At 34.5% G+C, this 17,568-nt stretch overlaps 2 protein-coding genes across 2 annotated transcripts; one reads left to right on the top strand and one right to left on the bottom strand.

Moving 5' to 3' along the window:
* The first annotated feature begins 4,467 nt into the window (after positions 1–4,467).
* LOC133682143 (uncharacterized) lies at positions 4,468–7,007 on the top strand. The gene is made up of 6 exons (XM_062105407.1): positions 4,468–4,660; positions 5,152–5,387; positions 5,474–5,732; positions 6,020–6,199; positions 6,280–6,435; positions 6,554–7,007. Exons 1-6 carry the CDS (start codon positions 4,631–4,633, stop codon positions 6,725–6,727), a joined length of 1,035 nt encoding a protein of 344 aa, XP_061961391.1. The 5' UTR covers positions 4,468–4,630; the 3' UTR covers positions 6,728–7,007.
* Positions 7,008–7,187: 180 nt separating this feature from the next.
* LOC133682142 (uncharacterized) lies at positions 7,188–16,147 on the bottom strand. The gene is made up of 16 exons (XM_062105406.1): positions 15,887–16,147; positions 15,193–15,574; positions 14,851–15,076; positions 14,509–14,754; positions 14,287–14,405; positions 13,373–13,471; positions 13,173–13,260; positions 12,767–12,993; positions 11,437–11,621; positions 11,077–11,276; positions 9,704–10,036; positions 9,484–9,585; positions 8,835–9,132; positions 8,546–8,694; positions 8,188–8,472; positions 7,188–7,895 (listed from the first exon to the last, which is right to left on the bottom strand). The coding sequence occupies exons 2-16, from the start codon at positions 15,489–15,491 to the stop codon at positions 7,686–7,688; spliced, it is 3,066 nt and encodes a 1,021-aa protein (XP_061961390.1). The 5' UTR covers positions 15,492–15,574; positions 15,887–16,147; the 3' UTR covers positions 7,188–7,685.
* Positions 16,148–17,568: the final 1,421 nt, after the last annotated feature.

Below are 17,568 nucleotides of genomic sequence, written 5' to 3'. Positions count from 1 at the left end.
CTATAATTAAAAAATAAATTGAAAAATATTTCTCAGTGTTTTGTTATGCCATGAAAAATGAACTAGAAAATTACTTGTTTTATTTTTTTCAAGTTTATTAAAATAATAAAGAACAAATCTTACAAATTAAAAAGTTGAATGAGAATGAAATTGAAAAAAAATATAATTTCATAAATTATCTCAAATAAAATAAATAATAATCAAAATAATAAAGATCAAATTTAACAAATGAAAAAATTAAAATAATAATAATTATCATTTCATAAATTACTTCAAATAAAATAAGTAACAATCAAAAGAATGAGAACTAAATTTGATAGATAAAAAATTTCAATTAAAAAATAATAAGAGAAAAGCAAATAAGAATTATAAAAATGAAGATCAAAGTTAATATAAAAATCAATTTTTAAGGATGAAATTAAAAAAAAAATATTCAAAACAAAATATATATATAGCAATCAAAAGTTTGAGGATCAAATTTGATATAATCAACAAATAATATGATATTTTTAAATTTTTCACAACTTCTAGAAAGTGTTTTCTTACCAAAATAAAAGAAAAACGTGTTTCTAGAAATCAAACTAAATTTTTCTTTAACTGGAAAGTGTTTTTTGTTGACCAACTTTTTTAATAACAAACAAACATAAAAAAGTTTGGAAAGTGATTTTCAGAAAATTATTTTTCATTAAACAAACATCCCCAAGGGCGATTTACTTTCCCTTTTCTGATTATATGTGATTAATTAATCAAGATGAAAACAAATATTCTTTACTGTAAAAAAATTGATAAATTATAGAGGCAGAGCCCAAACATGTGAAAAAATCTTTGCAACATGTCACAAACAACTCTTAACTCAACTTTTTAATGTTATTGTCGGTTTAAGTCAAGACTTGAGAGATCAGGAATTAAGAGCACTCTTACCAGTTTTCTTAAAACAATCCTCTTCATACGTGGTGCTCTTATCTTAACAAATTTCTTAATATTCACATGTTTAAAGGATACAAAGCACGTTGTTCAATCGGGTCAAGGGATTCATGGGTTGGTGGATTATGACGAAAGTAGCCGCGCTTGCTATGGTGATGATAGGCTTTAATGGATGACATGTCAGTAAGTAACAAGCTAAATCAGAGAAAAAATATTAATTAAGCTAGAACAAGGGTACATGATTGTGAATTTTTTTCAAGAGAGTGGAATTTAAAAATTAAAACGATCGAGTGATTTTGTGATTTTTCGAGGTCTTTTCTAAGTTGGGCAATGATCACTAGTGATTCCGATGTGTGATCTCTAAAAAGAAAGAGAATGATGGAGAGGATGGTTTTAAATAAGGATATAGTTATTGATTACTTCCCAAATTCAATATGTTTAGAAATAAAGTTGACATGTTAGATAATTAGTTGGTTTTTTAGTTTAAATAATTTGATTTATTCTATTTAAAATAATATATATTGAATTAGTATAAAATAATGAGAACCTTACATGGGTCTGAAAAAAATTCTTGGGTGAGTATTAGGCTTGGGCTATGAGAGATAAAAGTGGGTCCAGATGCGTTACCTGGTTCCAAACATGTTGAGTTCGAGCTTGACAACCCGAGTCCACATGGATGCTGGGCATACACCCAATGCACTGAATAGCACCCATGCATTGGGCATCCATGCGCCCATGCAAGGAGCATGGGCTCGGGTTACTTGCTCGAGCCCATGTTCTTGGTGCGTAGACTCGAGCTCTTTGTCCGAGTTCATGATCCTAAAGTGTTTTTTGAACTTTTTTCTTTTATAAAGGATTTTTTTGGGTTTATTTTGTGGGATTTTTTTAGTTCATTTTATTTTAGATTCATTGGTTATGAAATTAAATTTGTAAGTAGGTCAATAAATTAATGGTGAGTTTATTAAATTTCATTTAATGAAAGAATAACTTTTATATAAAAAATATTATTTAAGAAATCTTTGATAAACCTCACCAAAATTATCAGAGTTTGATCCGCTAAACCTTCTAGATGATTTAAAAATAAGATGTCATTTGGAACCGTGTTCTAAACAACGTTTCCTTAAATGTTTTTTAAAAAATTATTTAAAATTAATTTTTTATATTTTTTATCATTTTAATATACTGATATCAAAAATAATTTTTTAAAAAATAAAAATATATATTATTATAATATATTTTAAACAAAAACTATTCTCGATCACTAACTAACAAGCCTGATCTTATATGAAATCTGGGATTGACCCATCCAAGCCAAACCACCGACCGAGCCGAGTGCGACAGGTATGAACACAGGATCGTGGGGTGCAGGTGCACGTAGCTGGTAAGCAGAGATATGAATTTTTAAATTCCTGAGATCTCCTTTGACAACTGTTGCTCCTTGTTTGACAACCTAAGGAGTTCTTAAAGAGTTCGGGCCACGTGGCAAGGAATCTAGTACGGGACGGTAATGCCATGGAGAAAGTAGAAGCTTAATTGAAGAAAAAAAAAAAGATCTTGTCAGGTGACACTAAGCTCATGAAAATAATAAAAAGAAAGAAACAAAAACGTAGATTTCCATTGTGAAATTGCGAGAGAGATTTCATTGAAAAGAAATTATAAATTGATCAGAATTATCAATATATTAACAAAGGAGCTCATGGTCAATTAATATATATTATTGAATAGCCAATGAATCCCTTAACTTTTCTCCCAAAAGATCTAGTGTTCGAATCTCTCATTTATAATAAAAATAAATAAATTATCAAAGAAGAATATGTGTAAAAAAAATGGGCTATTTTATTAGTAAAATAATATTCCAAGTTTATTTAATAATTTACTTTTTTAAACAGTAACATAAGTAAAATAGATGGTGATACCTATGGTGTATGAAAACAAATATTAATGCTTTGGAAAGTAAATCATAATAATAAATAAATTAATACGATAAAATATAAATTAGTACTAAATTAGATGAATTTTCAAGAAAAAAATAAAGTTATTTATGTATTAGGTTATGAGTTGGGTGGGTCAATTCAAATTAATTTATTTTAAATCTTTTTTTAAAAAGGTTAAAACTATATTGCTTTGAAAAAAAACTTAAAATCAAACTAAATCTTGATTAAGTCACAAATTAATTTAATAAATTAACTAGATTAACTCTAAGCCTTTTTAAAAAATTCAAAAATTAGATCCTGAAATAACTTGTTGGGTGAAACAAAGTATTATAATTATAATTTATTTAGTGTTTGTGGTATTATTGTGTAAAATATTTTTAAATTTTTTATTTATTTATAAAATCAACATATAAAAACTACAAAAAAAAATACTTTTAAAAAAATATTAACATGATGTTAATATGGCAAAACTACCGTAGTCACCGGGATTTTTCTATACGTGCACGAGAGGACAAGTATTGGTGTAGACGTACGGTTACCGGCTACCGAGGATGCAATATTTGATTGGTACAACAATTAATAATCAGCTTTGTGAAGTCGAACCTGTCATGTCATACGTATATGACAGGTTAGAACATGATGTCCGTACATTCAGAGAAGCCTACCAGACGCGTTTTCTTTTTCCTCGAAAAGACTTAGAGCCAAAAGAGCCCTTACTTTATGGCTTAAAATCATGTATGGTCCCCCACTTTTCACATTTTGTGAAACCAGGCTCTATACTTTAAACCAGCTCAAATCAATCCTCCGTCCAATCATATCATGACACTATGTACTGACTATTTAATTAGCATTACAGTCCTTAGAAGGATAGGTATCGCATGAATGAGAAAAAAACTCTATTAATTATATTAACCATTGAATCACTATATATCAATTTAACGATGTTGTTGTAGTTTGTGACACATGGATAGATGTTAAAGTAGAATATATAGGGCGAATCAGAGTTATGTTTCCTTGGACAATTTAGAGTCAACTATAAATAAAAATCAAGTAACCTCATTTTAATATATTGAAAAATAAAATCTCTTCGCTCACGTGTGTATAGGTACATTGCTGAACCATGTTAAGTCTTGTATTCTTTATAATTTCTTTTATATCGCAATGTTTGTCAATAATTGCTATAGTTTTTTCACAAAAAAATTATTGTTTTTTTTTTAAATTGTTTTTTTTTTAAGTTGATCGAATTAAGTTTGGATTGGCTTTGGGTAAGTCAAATAAATCACTAAAAACTTGATCAAGTCAATGTTTTTAATAGTTTAACTCAAAACCGAGAGCTTGGGTCAAGTTCTGATTTATGAGTTTTATGAATTACACTATGCTTGTAAGAAGGGGTTGAAAATTAAAATTTCAAAAAACTTTTTACTCCTGAGCATAGAAATTGATTTGAGCCAATTTAAAAAAGTTGAGGTACCAAACATGATTTCAGAGCCTTATCAAGGTTTCATGTTTTAAAAATTTAGCTCTTTCATTGACCGTTGTTTCATGATTGTTCACAAGGTTGTGACATGCGCGTTAACATTTTGTCAAAATGACAAGTACTATATTATAATACACTCTAAAATAAGAGAAAAATCTTGAACCATATCACAGCTTTTCTTCTCTGTTTCCCTCTCTAACGTTAATTTATTTGTGAAAGGCAGACAGATAATTGAATGAATGCTATGTTTCTTGCTTTTCTTTCCTCCTCCTCCTCCTCCTCCTCCTCCTGAAGAATGACTGAAGATTTGTGTTTCTTCAACAAGGTCTGTTCAGCTAGCTGATACTTAGTTTTGATCATTGTATTTTCTTATTCTTTCTGTTTCTGTGCATTGCCTTATAAGATTTTAATCAATGATAGCAAAGATTCTTACAGACCATATATAGTTAACTTTATAAAATTTGTATCTTAGAAGTTTACTGTTTAATTACAAGATATTCTCAGACCATGTATGGCTTTCCTACAACGTGTAAGGATATGGCGTGTCTGTTTTGTTTTCTTTTAGCATCATGTTTTTTTTTCCCTCAAGTGTCTGTCCTCTGACCATTTCAATAGCCTTATTTTTCTCAAAATGATCAAACAGAATAAAACCAAAGCCCTTTCATATTTCTTATCTCCTTTCTTTTTATGGAGATGGAAACTACAGTATGATCCTTTGATCTCTACAGATCGCTCTCTTTTTTTCCTGTTTCGAGTTTTGTGTTTCCATTACCAATTCATTTTGTTAACATCTGGGGTGTTTAATTTTAATTTCAGGATGCATTGGTTACAAAGGGTCCTAAGAAATCTCCATTGTTATTGAGACTGGTGGTCGTGGCATTTGCTATGGTCTGTGGAGTTTATATCTGCTCAATATGTATAAAGCAGATAAGTCCACACACAACAGCCAAGTTCCTCAACATCAGAATATTCGATCAGCCATGTAATTCTTCAAATGTTGAGGAATGGGAAAAGCCCTATGTGCATTACCCCAAGCCTGAAACGTTTAGCAGGTATTTTGATAGTTATTGAATTTAATATCTAACTTGGTTTATTTACGTGTTGGTGTAAAAATAGTTACTCTTTGATGTATATGTAGGGAGGAATGTGCCTGCAACCCAGTAAGGTTTTTTGCCATATTCTCAATGCAGAGATCTGGAAGTGGATGGTTTGAGACATTGTTAAATAGTCATATTAATGTTAGCTCGAATGGAGAAATTTTTGGGAAGAGAGCAAGAAGGGCGAGTGTTTCTGCAATTACACAAACTTTGGATAGAGTTTACAATCTTGATTGGTTAAGTAGTGCTTCCAAGAATGAGTGTAATGCTGCTGTTGGGTTCAAATGGATGCTTAATCAGGTCAGTGGCTTTGTAGTTTTACTCGTGGATTTTCTTAGTTTTAGATCCTCGACTCTACTGCCTAGGATGATAATGTTCCTACTTCGTTGTCTGTCAAAACTTGGCCACATTTCCTGCTCAAGAGTGATCCTTTGTGTCATTTGCTGTGTTAATCTCCTGCCATAGCGGATAATGAACCTGGCTCCCTCTCCTTTCTAACACTAAAACTAATCGCTAATGCATATCGGTTTATATATTATTTAAAAATAATTTTTAAAAAATGCACATAATGATTATGCATTTTGCAGGGCGTGATGGAACATCACGAGGGTATAGCAGAGTACTTCAAGCAGAATGGAGTTCATGCAATATTCCTCTTTAGAAGGAATTTGCTCCGCAGAATGATCTCTGTACTTGCAAATTCCTATGACAAAAGCAACAAGCCACTGAATGGAACCCACAAGTCTCATGTCCACTCATCAATGGAGGTGCTTCTCTCTCTCTCTCTCTCTCTCTCTCTCAAATTTATTGTCTCGAGAAGAAGTCATAAAGTTCATAAGCATTGCAGGCCGAAGTTCTTGCGAAATACAGGCCAACAATAAATGCCACGACACTGATAGCTGAACTAAAGCATGTAGACGATAGGGCTACCAGGGCCATAGATTATTTCAAGAGCACTCGTCATACTGTTGTTTACTATGAAGATGTCGTCGGTAACCGCACAGTAAGGCATTTGTGCTGTTGTGTATTGATTGACCTTCCATTAAAGCTTAACTCGCTGCTCACTAACACTTGTCTTGTCTTCAATATTAGTAACAATATTGCTGGAATTTCTTGTGCAGAAACTGAAAGAGGTTCAAGACTTCTTGAGGTTGCCATATAGAGAGCTTACAAGCCGTCAGGTTAAGATACACAGTGGGCATTTATCAAAGCAAGTGCAGAACTGGGATGAAATCCACAAAGTATTGAAAGGAACCCAGTATGAGAGCTTCCTTCATCTGGACTATCAAAGATAGGTGTCAACACTACTGAGAAAGATGTACATAGATCAGTTTTTGCAGCAAGAAACAGACGACACCCTTTCCTTCCCTCTTTTATCCTTTTCTGTTACACTATTTCCGCCATTAATGAGTAGAAATTGAGCTCATGTTTTGGACTGTTAATTTGATTCCATTTATTCGTATAGATAATAAATGTCAGCATCCATTAACTCATGTACACACACGAATGTGTGAATATTGTTTTCCTATGGATCATTTTTGTTCAAATGTATCAAAAGAAAAAAAAATTCAAGCACTCAGAATCGTCCATTGCGATATATATGATCAAATGTAAGCTGCTTGAAATATGCAAACAAATACTTGCACCCTACTCTATTTTGTTCGACAGAAGATCTCGAAAAGCTTGGGAATTCTGACTTCGATATCCAGGTTGATTTCGCAACTTGTTACCTGACCAAAGATGAAGAAGCTCTGCTGAAACTAAAACAGTGTCATAGAATTAGTTTTTCGAAATAAAGTATGATACAAGTCCGACAACAAATCTACAACTGACCACGGAGGAGCAAGGAATTCACCCAGATGAAAGCCAATACAAGAGCAGATCAATTACATATATTCATAATTCATCAACAGGAATCAGTGGTCTTAACATGCCCTTTGCAGGGCATGAATTACATTTCTGCCCCATCTAATTCGAAGCCGAAAGATGCAATCATCCCAATCCATATGGATTGCTTCCTAATCATCTCTGTCTCCTCCTTCAACAATATATACAAACGGGTTGTACCAAATTCAAATCAAATAGGAGAACTGGCACAACCCTTGTTATCAGAAACTTGAGGCTGATTGGAAGTAGAAGTTAAAAATCGAGATGAATTCCAGAACTGTCTTTTCTATTTCTAATGCTTTTTTTTTTCCCTATTGCTTCCTAGATGATGAGATTGCAGCAACGCTACATATTTGAGCAGATAGATCAATGAATTACTGATCCACTACTTGTTCCAAAGTCTGGTTTCTCTGTTTGTCTAACAACAAAGTGGTCAACGATTTTAACAGTATTCAGTGGCTCTTGCTGAGCAACAGCTGCACTCCATTTGCTAGGGAACTTTCGATGGTGGCTTAGTTGTTGTGGCTGCTTTGGCTCTGCATCCCAATGAGGATCCAGTTTCCATTCCTTTGGGACCTGCACATTTAATCAAATAATCACAACGTTAAGACAGTTCTAACAGTGAGCTATGATGAGTGTTTACTCCACAACAGATAAAAACAGAGGATGGTTAAACTACAAAACAGCCAACCAAACTGAATTTCTGAAGTTTAAGGTACCCTTTACTGAACACAAGCATTCACAGCCAAACATCTGCGTGCACGCAGGCACACACAGTAACAAAGCTACAGTCAACCGCATTTAACAAAATGCCATCATGTCAGGCTAATAAACATGCTGGAAAATCAAAACAGCATTAATTTCTTACCTTGTCAACTGCAAGGGTGAAAACCTCAAGATCACCATCTTTGTTGATGTGGAATCGTGTGAATGCCTTGTAGTTTGCAATTCGGAGAGATGAAAAGGCTTCATCAAAGTGCATGTGAAGCCAGTTAATGCAGATGTATAGATAACTTCCGAAAACCAAAGAAACAACAGGTGTTGAGAAGACCCAGAAGTAGATAAACACGGAAGCATAATAAATGATAGCTCCCCCTCTTGACAGGGACTCCATCCCATTTTTGCAAATATTACTCCGCGAGACAGCCATGACCTGATAATATCTCTCTCATGAATAAACACAACAGCATCATATTTCAGTGAGATGAAAACTTTTTTTTTTTTACCTCAGGAACATCGAAGGCAGACATGAGATACTTGATGCATGCTGGATAAAGGCCAAAGGTCCATTGTTCAATACGAGAACGGAGGCCAGTAGGATCTGGAAAGTGTTCACTCTCCACATATCGGTACCATTCATATAAAGTGTGATAGCCTGAAAAAGTCATAACTAGCACCTCTTACTCAACGACCATCTAAAAAAACAACTATTGGAGCTACAAAAACTGAATGTTCCTGCGATGTTAAAAAGGAAACTTTGAACCATTCACCAAAGAAACAGAAAGCATAACTTGCCTGAAGTTGCTAGCAGTTTATGCCTGATACATGTCTCAATGCCCAGTTCCAAAAGCAACATTAGAATTAGAGCTGCTGCCAGGTGGGAAGAAACATGGAGAATTCCAATAACTGCCCGTTTCTTTCGAGAAACTTTGGGTGGGACAAATGCAATCGCCAAAATTAGCAACAGAATAGCACCGGTCATGGATACATAAGAGTGTTCCAGCACGTGCATAAAAACATTCCACACGGTGCCAAAGAAGCTCCACAAGTGGCCGGAAAATGTATTGTCTTGCAAAATGTGGTCGAGCTTACACTAAAAATGAAGGGGAAAATCAGCCAACCATCAGCAATGTAGTGCAAGAGTCCCGTGGTAAAAATTATAATGCTTTATCTATCTAGGTAGTAGGTGTAACATAAAGGTAGCAACAACATTCTCATAACAGCGGCGGGGGTGCAAGATATTTCAAGCGAAAAGAAAACGAGAATGAAAGACATCATAATTATCAGGGAAATGGGATCCACATGCTATCCTTCGGCTATTAGCATGGATCTGAAAAGTCAGAACACCATATCTTAATTGCCAGGCCGTTGCAATCAAAACAAACCAGAACTTAGGGTAACTAGCATGAATCTGACTAACAGAAAGGACTAAACAGATGCATACCTGTGGAAACATAGAAAAACTCAACACAAAGTATATAAAGCCACCAATGATATCAAATTGCCAGTTCTTCTTTCGAAACTTCAAAATATTACCCAAAGCAATCTGCAAAAAAAAATTGATTAGGGAGCTATAGCACCAAAAAAAAAGGAAATTAAAGTTATACATGACCATGGAGGAAAGAAAATTATTAGAAAATACATATGAAAAATCCAAAACTTACCCTGCTTGAATCTTCCAATGAAGGATATGCAGCCTTGTTTTCATATGAAGTTCCATACAATTTTTTGAAATTGGAAAAGACATGGGTGGGATGTAAAAAGGCACCACCACAACCATTTACAAGAAGATGTTGCACATGGACTGGCCCATCAGCTGGAACAAATGAATGGCGCATATAATGATGCAAGTCCCCAGCCACTCGAATTTTACACCTTCCTTTCAAATAATCACATATCAAGTGTGAGACATTCTTTCCAGAAACATCATTCCAATACCAATCAAGAAGCCAATTTGGTTCGTGTGTAATAAGGATCACAGAGTCATTGTCTGCAACCTGAAATACAGATAGTAATTTAAAGATCCTAAAATATTCAGGAGAAGGGAAAATAAAGAAACAATTAGCCTAGAGGTAGGTGAATACACAAAAAGAAATAGCTCTATCAAATTCTACTTGGTAAGACCAATTATCATGCCTGAACAATGAAAGAAGGGGCTGAATCGAAATCAATTACATTCACTTGGTCAGTGGCTCTGGAAAGGTATTTCATGGATTTTTTTTTCATCAGACATACTCAGAACAGCACTTCGAGTACAAGGAAGATGACAATGACAATGACAATGACAATGACAATGGAGCAGTGTTTTAAAATGGGAAACAGAAAAACAGCAACCTGGGTTGCAAATTTCGATATAGGGTCAAGTGTGAAAGATCAAATCAGGCATCTAACCCCCAAGAAGTAGGCACAAGATACTGCGATGGCTAAATTTTATTGGTTATCATTCTTAAATTAAGATTATTATAGAAGTGTAATGAGTGACCATCAGCCTTCGCAAAGAATATTATGCCATCAACAGCTGCAAAATCACCAAAATCTTCCATCAAGATATACACTAGTTTCCAGGGGTGAATTGGATCACAAGCACAAATAGTTGCCAGAGTCTTTTGGCCCTGTGTTTAATGGACTTGAGCATGCACATTGAATGCATATTTGCTATTGTGACATGGAACTTCAAGTGCTATGCCAGACAATTTCATCTCCTAATCTAGGGGTAAAATAAACAGCCTACACATGATAGTATCCTCAGTATTGAGATATAATTGTCTCGTACGAATAATTGTCTAGCGAAAATGGCTAAGAAGGTCACTAACTTTGACACATGTGCTTGTCATATAATGTGACTTGCAGGCATGCCCAAAAGTTCTGTCCAAGTGTAATAATGTGTTTATCATATAAATGCTTGCTCTGGCCTATTAAAGTTAATATATCAAACAAGTTAAAATGGATGTAAGGGTCAAGGGGAATAACTCCAGCACTTGTTTAATTCTAGCTGCAGAACATATCAAAATGGGGACAAAGGAAAAGAAGAAAGTACCTTCTCCTGTATCAGTTCTGCAAAGAATTTGAACTGGTACACATCAATATCATTGTGGAGTGCTAGATCAAGACCAAACACCCACCAACGTTTAGGGAGTTGCAGAGCAAAATAACTCTTCTTCTGGGGCATAAACCACCCACCCAACCAGCTCTTGTGACATATGTACCTCATGAAAGTATGAAGTCCATCAAACCAGTCTGCAAAGTTTAAAGCAAACCATTAACTAAACCTTTCAATAAACTAGGGTCTACCACGAAAGATGTGATGGCAATTCAGTCTACAACTATTTGTGAGACGAGCTTTTCTTGCTGAGGAAAAGAAATATGTAACAGAACTCATGCTGAAAATAAAACCAACCATGGTTTCCAGGAATGAGAAAGCACTGAGGTCCATCATATTGTTTCAATTCAGCCACTCCATCAGGCAGCTCAGGCTTGTTTACAGCTATATGATCTTGTTTATACCAAGGCGGAGGCTGCAAAGCATATTCAAAAGGACAAAACAAGCGTCTCTCATATGTGAAGGAGGACGGATTAGGATATCTACAATGAAAACATGAAATTATTAATTGAACAAGTGAACAGGTATCGGTCATGAAGAGCATAAATAAGTTAATGATCACATAAAACTAGGCATACATGCACAGTGCATATACTTAAATGGCATATGTTATCTTCTGATGGCCTCAACTATAAATGAGTAATAAGCTCTGGAACATTATAGATTAGGGTGCTCTGGGGGAAAATACCAACCTAGTTAAACATCAATGCTACAGAAATGGAGGAAGATATATTTTGAGAGATTTTCAAAGTATATAACAAGTCTGCAAATTTCTAACATCATAGTTTTAACAAGTTCATTTCAAGATTTAGACATCAGAATGATCTACACAGCTAGTGCAACATTCCATAAAGTTCATCCTGACAAGAAAGGATTCTAAAGAACTAATCTGTAAAGATGGATGCACAACCCCTGAAACACTTAAAACAGTCGTTGACAAAGTACAGTGCTAAACATTGATGGCCAACCAAATTGGATGCAGGCAAGGAGAGGCTGGTTTATTAGTGGGTGGTGGATATACAATGACGGAACCAATACAGGAATTGATGCCCAAAGCAAAGTGCAGCTTGAAGATTGATTCCTGAGCGTCATCAAACTTAATGTGCTTGTAGAGTAGGATATTAATAGTTCGACTCAACTTAACTCACGGGATTAGGGGTGGTAATTATAGACCCTAAAGCCGTAACAATCCCATCTTTTCAGTTCAATCAAGGGACTAAATATAAGGTACACTGCTTGCAACGAAAAGAGGAAGGTTTCAGACCCAAGATACAATTTTTTTTCCTTCAGATAATCAGTAGCATTTGACTTGAAATTGTGTTTTTACCTCTTAAGAGTCCATCAACATCAGGATATTCATTATTATTTGGTTAACCAAATATTCAGAACCCTTGAAGCAGAAACTCAAATCAGGAGTCAGGACCATTAAAGTGGAGTGGATCAGAACCATTAAAGAGATTCAAATCACAACACACCTATGAATCAATATAAAATGCTTGCCTCGTCAACTTTCAAGACCATTAAATTACGGTAAAAAATCATCCAACAAAAAGAAGGATTCTTTCACAGAGCTAGGTTGTATATTTTTGAAACCAGGTCAACAACACAAGAAACACTTTCAACTTACGCAAGATCCCCTCCTATAAGAAGTAAGTTTCCACGCGGTAGGGAAAGCACAGAATCACCTCTAGTGACCTGAATAGAAGGCTGAGCAAGAAGTCTCGCAACTGTATAAGATGAGTTCCCACCATCACCAGTATCAGCCATGAAGTCAAACCATAATTCATCCTTATCATTAAAATGATCATACAAAAGACCCTGTTGTGCTCCATCTTGAGCCCGGTTCATAGCTGCCTGATGGTGCAGAAAAGGGAAAAAGAGACATCACTATACCATGAATGGAATTATGTTAATCATAGCTAGCATAACTCATATTTTTTTGAGGTTCATCAGAGAAAAAGAAACAATTTATCTCAACGAGTACAGAAACAAAACACATGTCAATGAATACAATACTCAATGTGGAACTATACCTGCATCATACGCATGTCAAAACGGCCAACAAACACAGTTACCGATACCAAGAGGTCAAAGGCTGTCTTGAACAGATCTGCAGATGTTCTGAAACATGTAGCCAGTACAAAGTGAGAGCAAGAATTTCAAAAGTCTCTTTCAACTCATCTCCACTACCAACCCATCAAGCAAGAAAAAAAACGTAGATGGAAACACATACCCAGAGTACCAAGGGACCATGTCCAAAAAATCAGGCTTCATTTGTTTCTTCTTTGACTTCTCATACTCTTCCACTGACAAGGGGTGAGTAAGAGCCCACCTGTTAGGTAGAAAACCGTGAGTTTGGAAGAGAAACTAGACATCATAGTGGCACTACCAAAAACAGTAAATGCAACTCATTCGTGTAATGGGACAATAATTCTCAAAAATAGAAATGTGTAACTGAATGATGGCTACTAAAATGAGTGAGACATAATGGAATCATGAAATCATTGTTGGTTTATGCTTCCTCTGCAAGCTCATCAGAATAAAAATAAAGCAGGATAGCGTTGTGAATACCAAAAGAGCAGAATCAACTATCAAATGGCCTACATTATGAAATATTATGATAGGAAGGTTCTCAAATGACTATTCAAGAGCATGTAAAATACCATAAAGACAATACAATGAACCTCGATTAAGCAGTTAGCACCTAAGTCAAAACTACAAGTAGCAGCATGGTTAGAAACTCATCAGGATGACTTGTCCACACCTTATTGAAGAGAAGAAGAAAAAGAAAGGGCTACTGAAGCTACCAACTCAGGAAGTTCCTAAATAGGCCATAAACCAAACAAATAAATCAAAACATGGATGAAGAGAACATGTCATATTGTTATGATCTGCCAACACCATAAAAGGGGCATCCAGTCAAGAAATTAAAATCCTCCTCGACACCAATAGAAGATAACATGCATCCAAAAGTTAATCTAAAGATGACTCACTCTGTTAACCCCCTACATAATTGGCAATGTAAAAACCTATATATGATTTACCGCCATAAAAAAGGACCATCCAATCAAGAAAAATAAAACTTGCCCCAATGCCAATAAATGATAATTAATGCATCATAAAGTTAATCTGAAGATCATCACTCACCCTGTTGACCTTTCAACTACATAATTAGCAATGTAAAGACCTATGAATGTAGCCCACAGTGAATATAAGGGAGAAATTTCATCAGATGAACCAGCGCATCCACTTCCATTGCAACCTAACTGCAAAACACAAGATAACAGTGTTAAATAGAAGGATAAATGCTGGGGGGGGGGGGATGATGCATTCAAGATGTATAAAGGATGGAGTTGAATATAGTCTTACTTCCCCATAAATAACCCACTTGGACAGAAGTGGATAATCACTAGCAGACCCAACTGGAGCAAACCAAGAAGAGCAGACCTGGTCTTTTAACTCATTCATTCGGAGGAATTTTGCAAGCCATGTGCTTCTCTCTTCTTTCTTCCAAAAAGAAAACCAACTAGAATACTTTCTTTGAGATGGTCTATCTCTCAAATTGGCAAGGTTACCACAGTGGCTATAAAACACACAGCAGGCTACACTGAGAACCTGTTTGAAAAATTAATCACATGAAAACAAAGGTCAGAGCTATATTAAAAGGAAAAAAGGCATGCATGATATGGACAAAGTACCAAATACACCTACTGCGCAGTTTTGGAGAATAGTCAAGATCGCTGGCCTCCTTCCGGCAACACGAGAAACGAGACCAATATACCACAGGCCAATAAAAATAATGTGGAAGACAAGGAGAAACAAAATTGAAGATACAGATATTGTCAAAAACAATGACAAATTCATCCTCATATCTACTCCCATCGACTGAAAACTAGGAAGATGATACAGAGTTGCAACTAAAATCCAAGCTATATACCTGTAAAGTAAATGCTCACAAACTATCAACATTTCAATTGTTGTGGTTGTTTAGCTACTAGATAAGCACATTTCTACAAAACAAAGAACAAAGGTTCTGTGATCAAGAGCACTTACCACCGACTGAAATTTGAATAGCTAGGTTTGATTGTCTTCCCCAAAAATGGCGACGAGAAGAAATAGAAGAAACCAAGGAGGCAAGCATACATCGACCACCACTTAATATTATTGTCCAATTTTTCTATGAGAGTGTGCATGTTGTCCGAAGAAATGAAAAACAAACAACCCACAACAACAGCAATGATTGCGTGCCGCGAATGCTCGTGCGGGTAAGGATATGTATGCGTCAAAATAGTCCTCACCCTCTCCATTCTAAGGGTTTCTAATAAACCAGTGGTCTGCTTATCCGAGCCCATCACACAATCTCCCAGTAATTCACTCTTCTCAAATTTAATTCAAACTAACAACAACTTGATGACACAAAACCAGCTTCACGATCCTGATTAAAAATTAAACAAAAAAAACATTAAAGATTAAGGAAACAATCCTAGGACGCAACACAACCTCAAGAAACACGAGAAAAACACAAAAACAAAAAACTGTTTGGATACTGAGAAAGAACAAAACAAATTCTAATTGTACAATGAACCTCAATCTCTAATTTTACTATGCAACCAAACAGAAAACTTAGGGTTTTACCTCAAAATGAAAATAGGAGGACTATAAACAGAACGAGAAAAAAATTCTTCGATTAAATTCAGTTACAAACATAAATTCTTGAATAAAGAGAAAGAGGAGAGATTACAAATACCTGAGAGAGGGAGGGAGGGAAGGGAGATGAGAGAAGCGTGCAGGTGAAGCAAAATAAAAATATGGAGAGAGCTGATAATGTCTTAAACCGACTTGGCATCTGAGAATGTCTGACTGGTACATATCAATGGCATATTCTCATCTTCTTTTTTATTTTCTTTTAACTACGAAATTATCAACAACACCACACTACCACGATTTTGACTTTTCTGTGTTTTTTTTTTTCCTGTCTATTTCGAGAAAATGTTACAGAGATTCGGTTGTCTTGGTTCGATTAAGGTTTCCTTGGATAACGTGGCTTAAGACTGTTTTTTAATTGTGTGTTCTCATTTTTTTTATATTTTTAATGTGATATATTAAAAAATAAAAAATATTATTTTTTATTAAGAAATATTTCTGTAAAAATATCTTGTACAGTGTTTATATGTTTGGCTTGTAATTACAAGTTGAATGTCGATAGCGTTTCAAGTAAAATACATATAAAATCACGATGAATTAAAATATTTTAAATTTATTATTCGAAAAAAACACAAATCTCACTGTACCGCACAGCAATTGCAAATCGAATCCTAAAAGGCCTTTGGATTTTATTTTATTTTTACTTATTCGCTTTCTCTCGGTCACTTGTTAGTTAATTTTGTAATGTTTCGAACCAAACCCACGTTCTATTTGAGGTGAAAATTGGCCGTTGGATTTTCTCTGTGTGAACAGCCGAGATGTTCGAGTGGACGGAGGGAACGTGACTTTTGATTCGAAAGCGAGATATGAATAGATTTTCTGGTCTCTGATTGTGAAGGCACCTAAAATGAAACCGATCAGTTCCGGTGACACAACGTGTCTGATTATCACTCTCTACTCTTTTCTTGGTAGTTGGGTCCGTATTTATAAGCCCATTGACTGCACCGGGCCGTGACTGGTTTCAGTTCGGAAAAATTATTCCCTTCACGTAAAAAAAAACAAAAAACTATAAAAGTTAATAATAATATTGAATAGAAGAATAAAACTAGAAAAAAATAAAATTTATAGATTGAAAATAAAATAATATAAATAATTAGATTATTTGTGTGACAAAATCTTCTTAATAAAAAATCATGATACACTATCAAAATGTTCAACAAAACATTCTTCAAGTAAGACATCTTTAATAAAAAAAAATTAATTCGGTATTGACTCGACGATAATTTTTCAAACCTGGTCTGAAAGCATTTATGATCTTGACTAGTTACAACAACTAATTTTCTTAATAAAATTAGGCCTACAGAACTTCCATGTTAAATTTGAGAATATGGGCGCGAATTAATAATCGTGCCGGAAATTATAAGCCTTTTTTTATAAAAGTGGTCATTTGGAATTATTAGTTCTCTTTTTAGTTTTAATTTTACCTCATTAGTTCATAAACAAGTACTATGGATTTTTTATATGATTTAGTTGTAACTCGTTTATAACCGGTTGTTCTAAATTATATTAATAAAGTGTTGGTCTAACAGTTAAAATACTGATATATTTTTGCACGGATGAAAATACAATTTTAATTTTTAAAAAATACACTTATTAAAAAGGACAATTATAAACCTCGAATGAAATTAGTTTCATCATTTAAAAAAATATAAAATTACCCAAGTAAGAACTGAAAAAAAATTATTCAAAAATCATTAGAAACTTAATACTCTAGTCATAAAATAA

This window comes from Populus nigra, chromosome 2 (assembly GCF_951802175.1).
Source record: "Populus nigra chromosome 2, ddPopNigr1.1, whole genome shotgun sequence".
Classification (NCBI taxonomy): Eukaryota; Viridiplantae; Streptophyta; class Magnoliopsida; order Malpighiales; family Salicaceae; genus Populus; species Populus nigra.
This window is presented reverse-complemented; position numbering and strand designations above follow the sequence as displayed.